The 14,541-nt window shown below is 46.5% G+C and overlaps 1 protein-coding gene across 1 annotated transcript in view; it reads left to right on the top strand.

Annotated features, from left to right (window-relative positions):
* ADAMTS7 (ADAM metallopeptidase with thrombospondin type 1 motif 7) overlaps positions 1-14,541 on the top strand; it is a 134,288-nt gene that overhangs the window by 73,019 nt on the left and 46,728 nt on the right. The window contains exons 17-19 of the mRNA XM_039490895.1: positions 5,690-5,816; positions 6,670-6,883; positions 11,805-13,724. Coding sequence (XP_039346829.1) covers positions 5,690-5,816; positions 6,670-6,883; positions 11,805-13,724 — 2,261 coding nt within the window. The remainder of the gene's footprint in view (positions 1-5,689; positions 5,817-6,669; positions 6,884-11,804; positions 13,725-14,541) is intronic.

Here is a 14,541-nt window from a genome sequence, read left to right as displayed (position 1 = left end):
AAAACAACAGCCTTTCTGTAGGTTCTCTGAACCACCCTATAGAATTTATTAAGACCTGGGTTTCTTTTTGGTTCTGCTGCTGGCCTGCTGGGTGACCTTGGCCAAGTCACAGCCCTGCTCTGTGCCTCAGTTTCCCCATCTGTCACACGTGGATCATGATAATGATGCTGACCTGATACTTTATAAAATGCTTTGAGCTCTGCTGCTGAAAAGTGCTAGCTAAGAGCTGGGGGTTATTATTATTATTTCACTCTCTTTTAGGATGGGTCAAAAACTGATCGAAAGGACACAGTATAATTCTCTATTAAAAGTCTGTGGCCCACCCACTGGTTTAAATCAGCAGCACTTCATTGTCGGTCGGTGGAGCTACACCTATTTACACACACTGAGGACCTGGCCCTGTATGTACTTAGCATCATTTCTAGAGATCCCTGTTGGGTTCGTCCCTAGTAAATTCCACTGGACTCTTCACTGAGGGAGATAATTTTCTTTTCTGTCACTGTTGAGTATAAAACATCTGTCTGTCCAAAGGAGCTATTCTCTGCCTCTCCTCCCTGCCTAATTCATCCAGCGATGCCACGGGCCAGTATGTGTGAGATGAAAGGCACAAGTCAGATGCCAGAAATACCAGCACAGAGGCATCACCGAGTGAATGTGGCACTGGCTGCAACTTGCTAGCAAAGAGAACACGTCTGTTTTATACCAGGCTTGTTGCTCTGAACTGTTTAAACACAGAGACAGATCATCAGCCATTGTGGAACAGAGAAAGCCCACGAGGTTCATTGCAGTTAGTTGAGATGAAGGTAACCTAGCCTTGCCAAAGTTTACTGGAGTCTAGCAAGGGTTCATGACGTGGTTTAATCTCTATCCTGCAGTTCAGTGGTTGGACGAGCTAGTGCTTTTGACATCGTTTCTACTCTCAGCGTAGACAGGAAGAGAGGCAGGATGAGGCTGTGGTTCAAGGGCAGAAGTGGGAGTCAAGAGACCTGGTGTCTGTTCCCAGCTCTGGAACAAATCACTTAACCTCCTTGAACCTCAGGTTCCCTGTCTGGAGGATGGAGTTAATAATGGAGCACATGCACTAAAAGGTCTTGGGAGACTCCATTGATTAGTGTTTGTAAAGTGCTTTGAGCTCCTCAAATGGAAATGCTATAGAAACACAGAGGAGTTATTTACTGGTCTGTTGTTCTCACCTGTGATCACTAAAACCAGTCATCTTCTTAACTGTCCACCCTATAGCTACCCCCGCAGAACATCTAACCCTCTTCTTATCAGCCCAGTGCAGGTGGATCTCTCCTTGTGCTTCCCAGATCCCTTGCTTCCATCACCAATCCAGGCTGCACTGATTCAAACACGAGCATCCTGGGTCCATTTCCACACCCTGAGCTTACCTAGCAGAAAACGATCAGCCACTACAAGGGCATGACAACGTTCCCCGCAATGGGTATTGATCATTTCAACTTTTACCAGTGTTTTGTCCTGCCCACCTGGCTGTTCTGCACTCCAGGCCTTTCTAAGGAAGACTCCAAACCCCCCGTTGGTCTTACTGAGCACAGTGAACTGCTGATTAATTTATTCTTTTGCACCAAGGAAGTGTGTCCATGTCAGAAAGCATGTTCTTTCTTTCTGGTTCCAGTAGCTTCTGGGAAAGGGGGCTGAAAGGAACACATACATTGATATACAGTCACCTTTCTGAAATAGTATCCTCCCCTGCTAGTAATTTCAGACCCTTGTACCTTGCAGTACGTTCTGGTTTGGTTCACATGTAGTAATGAATTACTCCCTTTCCCAGCTAAGGAAAGAGGTTAAGGTTAGAGGCTAAGCCGGCCAGGCTGTTAATGGGACTGCTTGTGCAAACAGTGTGACACCATCTTGTGATCCTATTAAATTCGCCGGTCCTGCTCTGTAGGGCAAAGGTCACCCCCTCGAGGAAATGAAATCTGCACGTCAGGCCAGGTTTTGTTACCTCCAGGGGGACAAAGCAAGCAGGTGTTGAACTGGGGATTTTTATTTTTATTGTAACCTGCAGTTTATGGAGTTGTGGTCTGGGCCTAACGAGCGTTTACAGTGGGAGCCATGGCCTTTGTCATTCAGAGGTGATCAAGGCTGCGTGAAGAATCTAGTGTAGGTGACTGAGGGAGGGGTGCTCAACTGGTGTAACTCAGCCAAGCACCGGTCACTTTGCGGTCTCACACTGCCGTATATAGATGCTTATTGGTGAGATTAGCAAATCCGTCAATACACGGGGGCTGGCACACAGCTCCCATGATAAGCTGAGCTCTCTGCTCACCTGCCACATACTGGGGTGCTTAACTAGTTTTGAACACAAAGATTTTTCGTCGGGGGAAAAAACCACCCAACTAGTCAATGTTCTTGGGTGTGCTAGTTCTGCATAAACAAATAGAAGCAGCAAAATGATTGTGAGCCAGTTTAGAGGAATTAGACGCACGGGCAGAAAAATAATAAATTGAAACTCAACTAGGAAACATCCAAACTATACCGTTAGGGGGAAATAACCCCAAACTCTCATACTTGATAGAAGGGAGACACCTAGAAAGTCAAGATGCTGAGATAGTTAGAGGTGACAGTGGGCAACAAACCAGAGATAAGGTTGAAATAGAATATGGATGGAGGAAAGGCTGGTGCCATTTTGGGTTGTGTATACAAAGGCAGATGTTCATAGAATTATAGGTCTGGAAGGGACCTCGAGAGCTCATCTAGTCCAGTCCCCTGCACTCATGGCAGAACCATCCCTGACAGGGGTGTGTCCAACCTGCTCTTTAAAATCTCCAATGATGGAGATTCCACGACCTCCCTAGGCAATTTATTCCGCTGCTTAACCACCCTGACAGGAAGTTTTTCCTAATGTCCAACCTAACCCACCCTGGCTGCAATTTGAGCCCATTGATTCTTGGCCTATCCTCAGAGGTTAAGGAGAACCATTTTTCTCCCTCCTCCTTATAACAACCTTTATGTACTTGAAAACTGTTACCATGGCCCCTCTCAGTCTTCTCTCCTCCAGACTAAACAAACCCAATTTTTTCAATCTTACCTCATAGGTCATGTTTTCTAGACCTTTAATCATTTTGTTGCTATTCTCTGCTCGTTCTCCAATTTGTCCACATCTTTCCTGAAATGTGGCATCCAAAACTGGACACAGTACTCCAGCTGAGGCCTAATCAACGTGGAGTAGAGCGGAAGAATTACTTCTCAAGCCTTGCTTACAATTGGCAATTAAATAGGTTTTGATCCTTTGTACATATTATCAATGATTGCAAGTTGAGAAACCCTCCAGCTCCTTGAATGGTGAGCTCCCTCCACCTGCAGAGAGATTGGTTCACAGCTGGTGTTTTTTTTAATGTTTCAACTTGTTTATAATCGAAAGGAAATGAAGTTTGTCATACACAATGTTGTCATAGGTAATAATGAACAACATGCCCATTGCAGGAAGAGTCAGCAGGGGATCTTTCTTATCCTTTTACCAGATGCTTCCTATTTTAGCTAGTCAAGGTTATGAGTAAGTGGATAGATACATGTTTGTTCGTGCAAACAATTGTGTTAAAATAAGCTGGAGGGTCTGAAAAATTAAGCAAAACTCCCATTGACTTCAGTGGGGCCAGGATTTCATGTAGGGAAACTTGCACTCCCCCATTGGAGTTATTATCATAATTACACTATGTTACAGAAATACCCTTATTACTGCACCAGACGCATGACATGGGGAGCCTATCCCCGGGGGGTCCAATGGAGATGGTGGCAGATATAGATCATGCTACCTACATGGTTTCTGAGTCTCTTCTGTTCAGAAATGCTCTGCATTGAGAGAGTCAGTTTATGTACCCCCAGCCAGAAGAAGCTGTGTGTAATTTACCTGATTGCTAAACCATATTGCAGAGAGCTTTTCCATTAGCGAAACCTGCACATTGTGCAGTTAAAAGAAGAGAGTAGCAGTCCACTTCTTTGTGTGCTGGAACTTTCACATAGAACGGCCTCTCTGACTGCTGCAGAGGGACCTGTGAGGCAGCTACCACATGGGCTGCATGCAGATACAGACTGTAATAGAGTGAGCCACAGTACAGGTATTCATTCTCTCCTGGAGACTTGATATTTGCTCTTTCTTCCTTGTTTTCCTTAAACTGAAATACAATATGTTGGCCTGCCTTGAGTGCAGGGGACTGGACTAAATGACCTGTTGGGGTCCCTTCCACTCCTACACTTCTATGAAAAGTCAGCTAGACTGAGAAATGTACGCTTCACTCTTTCGGAATGGATTAACAGAGCACATGGAATGTGAAGTTTCACTCAGAGTGAAGGTTAAAGTGTAATGAGGCAAATTACATTCATTTTACATTATTGAGCAAACTTTGATTTGTTTAAATACCGACTGTATTCAAGGGACCAGGGAACTTAAATGTCCTTGCTTATTCGGTGTTATTTCCCAACCACCCTGAGCTTTGAAAGTGAGTTGGCAAGATATAATCTGACACGTTTCTTTCTTTCTTTCTTTTTCTTTTTTTTTTTTTGACATTTACAAGATCTTTCTACCATTGATCTATAGGTTTTTGACATTTACAAGATCTTTCTACCATTGATCTATAGGTTTCTGCTTGGAGTGCCCTAGATTGGATCTAAAGTCAGAATCTAAGAATTTATCTCATTCCGGCCAAACAGATAACACATCCTGCTTCCTTGGGGAAAATCTTACATTGCCTGCTGTGTTTTTTATTTTAGAGACTCGGTGCCCTGGGTGGATTGGTACTGTTTCTAACCCTTCACCTCCACGCTGCACCGACCAGTGGGAGATGTGTATCCAGGATTCTTTTCCAGCACTGTGCAGTTCCAGAAATCTGATCATGATAACATATCATGTATTGGGTTTCCTCCTGCCCGTTTCACATCCATGGACAATGCAAGCATTGTTCCACCGACAAGCTGGGCCAGTGCAGATGAGTGAGAGAGGGAGCAAAATGAAGTGGCTGCTGAGCAGAAAGTTGATAGTTTGTGAGTTTCATGAACGGTATAAAAGATTCTGGGCAGGCATCACGGACAAACTGCAGAAACAGACTTTTCAAGTCATTTAATTTTTAAGGATTTTTTCTTTTCTTCTTAGTAAGTCAGGTTATATGAGGGCCTCCTGTAACATGTTAGCAATGGATTTTTAATGGCCAAACACCTTGAGGTTAATGAAACAAGAGAATAAAAACCACACTACGCCAGTGCCCGACTGATGTTTTTGTAGCTTACCATTTTAAAGGATCTATTGTGGGGAGTTCATTTTATTCCTCCTACATAGTCAGCATTATTATCTTTAATTTTTTATTTTTATAGGCTACTTTTTTGGTTGATTTAAAATAGGGAGGGAGGGAGCTGCCGGCAGACCGGCTAACAAAGGGAAAGCTCAGACAAAGGCGCTGGTTGTTCATACTTTATGATAAGTGCTGTGCATGTGTGTCTCGGAGCGCTGCAATCTAAACCTGACATCTGCTGACCTGAGGCCCAAATCATTTCATTCCGAGGCCACTTAATTATAACATTCCATGCCTCAAGCCCCCTATAAAGGGGGCTGATTGTAACAGCTACCTGCAGGTGTGCAGCTCAAACACTCAGCTCTTGACACGCCAAAGCCATTTTCAGTGGGGGGCCTGCTTGCCAAACTGAACCCGTGTTTGCTGCCTCTCTCTGTCGCCAGGTGTTCAGAGGCAGATTGTGCACTGTGTTGAAAAGACGGCTGGGATAGTGGAGGAGCGGTACTGTGACTCATTGACCCGACCCGACGACAAGCAGAGGACGTGTAGCGAAGAGCCCTGCCCAGCCAGGTTTGCTTTCCTTTGCTTTTCCATCTTCTCATTCTCATCCAGCCCTGGATGCTCTCACTACTTTAGCAGAGTGGCTGCAGGAGGGCAGAGCCTCAACTAGTGCAAATTAGCATCTGAAGTCAGCAGAGCTGCGCTGACCTACAGCAGCCTGGGCGCTGGCCTGTCTGTATAAAAGTGACCACTGGACTCCATGATTCTGCATCTGACTCCCTCCACCCTGGCATCTGGTAAGAACTATGGCCCCAATCCTGCAACTGGATCCATACAAGAGACCTTTTGCTCCTATGCAGAGCCTCACTGATGCCCATGTGAATAGGCATTTGCAGCTTGGGCCTGTAGACAGATCCTCCAAGGTATTTAGGTGCCTAATTCCTATTGAAATCAATGGAAGTTAAGAGGAGCTGGGTCGGAGCTCCTCTGGGTTCAGGCCTTGCTGGAAAGGACCATGAACTCACATGCTGCCCTGTAGATGACAACTCATGCCACACAGTACTGCAGATCCTGAATCCCAATGCCCTGAACTTTTGGGAAGGTTGAAATCCAAAACCCTGATCAGGAGCCAAGTTTCCCTAGCGACCCCCACCCCTCTGACCTCTAGGCAGGAGAGAGTCCCAACTAGCCTCTGCTTTGCAAACAGCTTCTGTCTTTACACCTAAACCACACTCCAGGCTCCCAATGCCTGTGCAGATTGGAGTGTTTGAAATCCAGCTCAGAACGTGGAGATGTGAACGTCTCTGTAACGCTGAGCGTTTCGTCTTACAAAGGAGGATAAATATTGCATTGTGGCTAGCAACAAACCTGCTAATATGAATGCTCACTTCAGCTCCCACCTTTTCCCCTTTCATTTTCCTAGGTGGTGGGTTGGCGAGTGGCAGAAATGCTCTGCCACTTGTGGTGAAGCTGGGCTCATGAAGAGGACGGTCCTTTGCATTCAAAGTGTGTGGCTGGACGAACAGCGGGCTTTGCAGCACACAGAATGTCAGAATCTCTCCAAGCCAAACGCCACTGCGCCCTGTAATAGGGATATCCTCTGTCCTGCTCAATGGGCCATGGGCAACTGGTCTGAGGTGAGAAAGTCAGAGGGTAAAGAGCACATTAGTCTCAGTTTCCTTGGGAAGCTTGAAGGGTCACTTAGATAAACAGGCTCAGGGAACACTGGGCTCTGCTGGAACTACAGTGAATTTTAGAGCAGTGGTTCTCAGCCGGGGTCCAGTGGTTCTCAACCCTGGGGGATCTGCAGACTATGGCTAAGGGGTCTGCGAAAGGTGGTCGTTACCATAGAACCATGGTTTTCAACCTGTGGTCCATGGGCCCTTGGGGGCCCTCAGAGTATGTCTAAGATTTCCAAAGGGGTCCGCACCTCCATTTGAAAATGAAAAAAAGTTGAGACCCACCAGCTTAGAGAACTAATCCTTGATTCAGGTGCCTTGTTCATTACCGCACTCACATGCAAAGCACAGGGCCCTCTGGGGAATCGCTACATCCTAGAACAATCTCAGCAGTGAAACACTTTACACAGGGGCTGGCTCAGATTAAACCATTTTAAAGAGGGGGGAAGGAGAGGAATTCAGACAGAAAACTCAGGTTGGGGGAGGGGCAGGAGGTGTCTAGCTCTCATTCAGACTCCACCTGTCAGACATTCCTGGAAATAGTTGGAGTCCTGACAATTTAAACATTAAAATTCATTTTAATTCTCTCTTTTTTTGAGGAGCTGCAATTATAAAAAACAGATCAAGTGAAAAGCAGGTTTGTGACCCAGACAGATCTTAAAATAAAGAATCACCACGAGGCTGTTATAATCTTTTTTTCCTTCTTCAAATTTGGCTGTTTCCTCCATCAGGGACTAGTAAATACTCAGTGCTTGGTGCAAAGAATTAGATTGACAGAAATAAAAGCTTTTAAAGCCTTTTAAATATTTTGCAGCACCACGAGTTTCCACCCTAAACTTTGGCAGAATCCTGCAAATGTTTTCAGCCCACTGCAACATGGCGTTTTAGGGAAGTCATGAGAGTTTGTATGTCTGTACACACTGAGGCAGTGTTTCCCAAACGTGGGACGCCGCTTGTGTAGGGAAAGCCCCTGGCGGGCCGGGCCGGTTTGTTTACCTGCCGCATCTGTAGCTTTGGCCAATCGCGGCTCCCACTGGCCGCGGTTCACAGTCCCAGGCCAATGGGGGCTGCGGGAAGCGCCACGGGTCGAGGGATGTGCTGGCCGCCGCTTCCCGCCTCCCCCATTGGCCTGGAGCGGCCAAAGTTTAAAAGGGGCTGGCTGAGGAGCCTTCTGGACCAGTTATGGTGATTTTCAATAAGTCTTGGAACACTGTGGAAGTTCTAGAAGGCAGGAAGAGGGCTAAAGTTGTGCCAATATTTTAAAAGGGTCAGTTGGAAGAACTGGGTATTTATAGACCTGCCAACCTAACACTGAGCCTGAGCAAAATAATGCAACAGCTGATATGGCACTCAATTAATAAAGAATTAAATGAGGGTAATATTATCTATGCCAAATATGGGTGTATGTTTGATATCTTTTTTTGATGAAATTACAAGTTTGGCTGATAATGGTAATAGTGTTGTAATATTACATAGACTTCTGTAAGGCATTTAACAAGTTACCACATGACATTTTGATTAAGAAACTAGAATGATCCAAAATCTCTGTGGATACATTACATGGATAAAAACAGGCTAGTGATAAGTCTCAAAATGTAATTGTAAACAGGGAATCATCACTGAGTGGGTGTGTTTGCAGTGGGTCCCACAGGGAACAGTTCTTGGCCCTTCGCTATTTCACATTTTTATCAGTGATCTGGAAGAAAACATAAAATCATTCCTGATAACATTTGCAGATGACACAGAGACTGGGGGAGTGGTAAATAATGAAGAAGACAGGTCAGTGATCCAAAACAATCCAGATCGCTTTGTAAACTGAATGCAAGCAAACAATATTCATTGCAATATAGCCAAACGCAACCTCATGCAGCTAGAAACAAAGAATGCAAGCCATAGTTACAGGATAGGGACTGCTAGCCCAGGAAGAACTTACTCTGAAATAGACTTGGGGGTCATGGTAGATAAGCAGTAGAACATGAGCTCCCAGTTCAATGCCGTGGTCAAAAGGCTAAAGTCTGTTGTTAAACTTTTCCCGTGCTTGTTGGTTGCCACCCCTGTGAAGTTCCTAATCTCTCCCTCCTTGTGCCGTCCTGCTAGTTGAGATCAGCCTGCTGAGATCCCCTAGATTCAAACATCAGGAGACTGAGGCCAGAGCATTCTCAGTGGAGGTTTTCTACTCTGGGACTCAGTTGCCTTGTGCCTTAGCTGCCTGGGCTTGTTGACCTTCTGGGGCCACCTGTTTTCTCAGGCTTTGGCGTACGTAATAAGGAATGGGCTGTAGACATTGCTCCTTGGTCTGGTTGTGTTTTTATGGTGGCAGCAGGGTGGTGTGAAATGGGCTTGGATCCTGCTAAGGGATGTTAGTACGGCATAACAGGTTATTTCAGTGCTATTTTGTAACTGATATAAATGTCTGGTAATGGACACTTGTTCTAAATAAACTGCTCCTTGTGCCAAGCATGTTCCTTACCCCAGATTCACTCAGATTTTACATTTCCAAAGAGCCTGTAACCTACGGTAAATGAAGGCTCAGTCCTGCCCTTCGATACTCAGGCAGAGGCTGTAAGCTGCTGAGTCAGCAATTGATAAATGCAGGGAACCTTGGGGCTGACCAAGGATGGGGAAGATGCTTCCCTGGGTCTGTCCTCCCACACAGGATCCAGCTGGAATCACAGTGGGGACCATAAGCTCTTTGCTAGTCCAGGCCTGGCCCTTGGTTCCCCAATGGGGAGAGCAAAACTAGAAAATCGTGAATTGATTTACATTTACAACCAAAAAGGTATTTGAAAATCCTTCACTGACATCCTGAGAACAGAGTTCAAGAAACCAGTGTTTTCCCCAAAGTATTGAGCATGATATGCACATAAAGCCGGAATGAAGATCCCCCACCACAATGTCACCGCTACTTGTCCATCCATCCATCCAAGTTATTCACCCTGCCCCCCTTCACCGCAGTATCTGGGCACCTCACAATTTGCAATGTATTTATCCTCACAACGCTCCTATGAGGTAAGGCAGTGCTGTTATCCCCATTGTACAGATGGGAAACTGAGGCACCGAGAGACTAAATGACTTACCCAGGGTCACACTGGCAGTCTGGGACAGAGCATGGAATTAAGTAAGGCTTGTGCCCTAATCATTGGACCAACCTTCCTCTCTTCTCAACCACTGCAGTAGAAACACAGTCTTGAACTCTGTCTTAGTATGTTCGTGAGAACGGGCCTGCTTTCCCCATATTTTGATTGAAGATATTAATACATTTGTCCTTTTTAGTATATGGGCCAATGACACGAATGGTCCAAATCACAGCCCTCACTGGGCAACTAGGATTTCTCCAGTGTGGGCGAGCACCCAGGATAGACGGCCAGTGTGCACATCCTCATAACCAACTCCCGCACTGCGTGCCCTCGGGAGAGGATGTGACCTCCACTCCACTCACTTCACTCCCCAGCTGCCTTATTGGTCCCTCAGAGATCCATTAACGTGTGCCAAGGGCTAGCTAGCAGCATGGAGAACTGCGGAAGCACAAAGTTGGCACCTAATGACCTTTGCACATATGTAACGTACCCACCCCCATCCACACACACACACGTTCACGTGGGTCTTCCCCCAAGCACAGCTTGGCCAGACCCCACATAAACTCTGTAAATAGTCTGAGAACTTAATCTGTGCAGTTCACCTTGAATTCTGATTGCCTTGCTTTGGTCACTGTAAATTAACCTTTTGCCCAAACTGATATATTGTCAACCCAAATAAATGGTATTTCTATTGAAAGCCCCTGGGCTTAGGTTTGCCTTTCTAGTTTGATTGTGTAAGGGACTTTGTAATACATGAGTAATGCTACATAAATCAGTTATAATTAAGCATAACGATCTGTGGCTCATTAGAGCAAGTGTGATGTTAATGAAATTATGACTCACATATTAGGTAGGATAATTTCACTGACCTTATTTCCAGTTTGTGGGTCTCTTTTATACTGAATAATGTCAATAGGTCCATTATGTGCTTTTCCTCAACAAAATGTCTTATTAATCCTTGGTTTTCCATTTCCCAGGCCCACACCCATGTTATCACCCCTTTATTTAACAATCTCTGTCATGAGAAGGGCCAGAATTCATGGCAACTGCAGTTGGGGCTATTAGATCATCTTAGCCAGTCCTCTCCACAAACCTCAACTCCAAGAAAACTTTCTGGCCGGCATGTAGGCCAAGTTTCAGCCTGAAGCAACATAGGCCAAGATATAAATACACCAGAAAAGTGGTTTGTAACAGAAATATGAATGGCCCTTTATTACAGGCTCACTACCAGACTTTTTTTTGTAATATATCGATTTCTCGGTACTGTATATCTACCCAGCAGAATGAAGTGCCATAATATTTAGTAAAGCACTCCTGAGTCAAGTTGGTTGGAGAAAGTACAGAATTTTTATTAATTGCATGAACAGGCTGCTGAATCGGCGGATACCAATCGATTTTGCGGGGATCGATATATCGTGTCTCATCTAGACGCAATATATCGATCCCCGAACGTGCTCCCGTCGACTCCGGAACTCCACCGGAGCGAGTGGTGGTAGCGGAGTCGACGGGAGAGCCCGAGCGGTGAGGACGGGAGGTAAGTCGGGATAAGATACTTCGACTTCAGCTACAGTATTCCCATAGCTGAAGTTGCGTATCTTACCTCGACACTGCCCCCTAGTGTGGACCAGGCCTCAGAGAGCTAGCACTGATATTACCATAGTCACTCCCATGCGAATATTAAAGCATCTCATTTGCATAGCCATTCCCATGGTTGTATGATAATACACATCCTTAATATCATTTACTGACTACTGCTTCTCATGCTCTCGTTTCTGATATTTTCATTTCTTTTTCTTCTCTAGTGCTCAGTAACATGTGGAAATGGAACACAAAGACGCCTTGTTTATTGCAGTAACAATACTAGGACAACTTGTGATCTTACACAGAGACCACTGTCAGAAACTACTTGCTCCCTGAAGCAATGCCAGAAGAAAGTAGAAAATGCCAACACTGACTGGTCTGGCAGCGGATCTTCAAGCAGAGAACTATTTAATGAAATAAATTACATTCCCAATCATCACATTTCCCACTTCAGCCCCTCAATTCCGAATAATCCAAAATCCAAAGATGAGAATGTCATAACAGAGGAAGATTTTTCAAGCAGCAGTAACAAAAAGGGAAATGTGTTTGTGGATGATTTTTACTATGATTATAATTTTATCAATTTCCATGAAGATCTGTCCTATGATCCTCTGGGTGAGAAAGACATCAAGAGTGAGGGGTTTAAACCAGATGCTGAGGGTGAGGCTTCTAATGAAATGTCTCCTAACATTCCGTATAATGTAAAACCAGAAGGAGAACCCAATGAAGGAAACGCAGCAAGAAGTGAGACAAATACTTCTGCAGATGTGCATAATGAAGAAAAGGAAAAAGCTGGCGTTGGAGACAATAAAACTCTCTTCGGTATAACTGAAGAACATGAGGATATTGGGACAGCTACTGGCCACTACATAACCCCCTCTTACATTGGAGATGAGGAGGAGGAAATGCAGACACCACTTTCCGAAGATCATCCATCCACTGAAAATGGAACAAGCCTTTATTCTATAAACAGCCAGGATAATCTGCCCACTGATAAAACCCGAGGAGTCCTGCTGACAAGGACCATTTCTGAAGAGGATGCGACAGTCACCATCCCCTCTGTCAGTTATCCTTATCTGGCTATCCCCACTCCACCACTGCCTGTTGACAAGGGCAGTGCTGGTGGAGAAGAGATGTATGACATTTGGGGAAGTACAGGAGAGCCTGGAAGCAGAGAAGAAGATGGTAAAAGCACAGAGGTTCCTGCTAACAATGACAGCGAAGATGATGGCTTGGCTGGCATTACCCAGCCAGGCCAGGAAGATACCAATGAAATGGATTTGATCATCATCGATGATGGTGACACTGGCTCCAAAACCGAAGATGAAAAAGCACAGGCCGGTATAACCGCAACAGCAGAGAGTGCAGACATGAACAGGCCCCCACATAACCTCCCTCCCCAGCCAACGACAAACGAGCCACTGCATCCTGCAGCTAAAGACACCCCTTTCCTCTCCACTGAACACAGATCTAAGCAGGAAACAGGAGGCACTAGTGAAGACACTCACCCCACTATGGGTTCATATAAGTCAGATAACAAGGAACCGGATGACCATACATCCCGTGCAGAGGATGTACCGAAGCAGCTAGATGATTTCAATGCTGCTTCACAGACGCATGATACACGAGCAGCCTCCATGACAGCTCTTCCCCTGCCGAGGTCCATGCCTCCCCATGTGCATGAGCCATCCACACAAGAAAGCAGGACACTTACATCAAACAGTCTAGCCCCCCAGGGTGCCCAAGCACCAGCCGTGCCAGTATCCTCAGATCCAAACCCCACAGCTGGTCCAGAAGGGACGCTCTCTGCTTTGCCAGCCGAGTTCACCACAGCATGGTGGGCTGAGAGGGAAGCACATGAAATAGAGACGACTCATTATAGAAGGGAGGTGTTTTCTGACGTGCCCAGGGCCACCCACGCAAGCCCAACCGAAAGCGTGGGCCCGGATGAAAGCTCCCCAGGGGGCACCCAGAGGATATTTGCTAACAGGGATGGAGAACGCGGAACGTCTCTCCCCACGCCCAGCCTTCCCGAGCAGCAGCAGCAGGAGGCAGAAACAAAGGAGGATTCTTTCCTATTGCTCCCTGCTACCAGAGCAGCCACAGTAATGACCAGCTGGGAAGTTGGGCGCTGGAGTGAGGCAAGTACATCTGACACCTATGAAAAGAGTAGCCCTGGCATTGTCTGGCAAATGGGCCCGGCCCTTTGGCAGGCTTACAGAAAAGGTACTTGTTTCACAGATCCGTTCTTTTCCTCGGCCAAGCTCCATTTCCATGCATTAGCGGAAGGAATTAAGTGCAAGGTGGTGCTGGGGGCATTTAGTCAGCAGTATGGGGTGGGGCACAGAGGTGCCCTGGCTGGGGGTGGAGACCAAGAGCAGGAAGCTGGCCAGAGCTTCCCAGTGCATGGGTGAGCACACCCACTGTTACGCTCCTAAGGGACGCGGCCTGCCTCCCCTGCACACACTCTAGCTCTGCTGGCTGGTGCAACGGGGGGGTGCAGTTATACGCACCCCCTTTGCGGCCTTATCCTCCCACTGAAGCAGCCTGTGCCCCCCAAGCACAGAGCCTGTGATTAGAGCAGCCCTTACGTTGGCCTCGCAAGCGGGAGAGCAGGGAGAAGGCGCCAGAGTCCCTCCCACACGCTGTGCAGCCACTGGAGCCCTACCCCTAACTTAGCCCTAACTTGGTGAAGCATGGAGCAGCCTGCACAGTCCCATTGTGCACTAAGCCTCACGGGGAAGGGTCCCCCCAGTTCTCTAGTGGGGGGGTGGCCCAGCAGCTAAATATATAGCACTGGCAGTGCGCCAGCTCCAGGCCACAAACTGGCTTCCAACTCCCTTCCACTATCTGTTGCTGGAGGGCCTGGCCTGGCAGGTCAGGGCCCTGTTGTGCGAGGCTCTGTACAGACACACCGGAGTACGCAGGCCCTGCCCCGGAAAGCTCAGTTACACCTTT

The sequence above is a fragment of the Mauremys reevesii genome, linkage group 10, assembly GCF_016161935.1.
Source record: "Mauremys reevesii isolate NIE-2019 linkage group 10, ASM1616193v1, whole genome shotgun sequence".
Lineage (NCBI taxonomy): Eukaryota > Metazoa > Chordata > Testudines > Geoemydidae > Mauremys > Mauremys reevesii.
The sequence above is the reverse complement of the archived record's forward strand: the minus strand, read 5'-3'. Positions and strand labels throughout refer to the sequence as shown.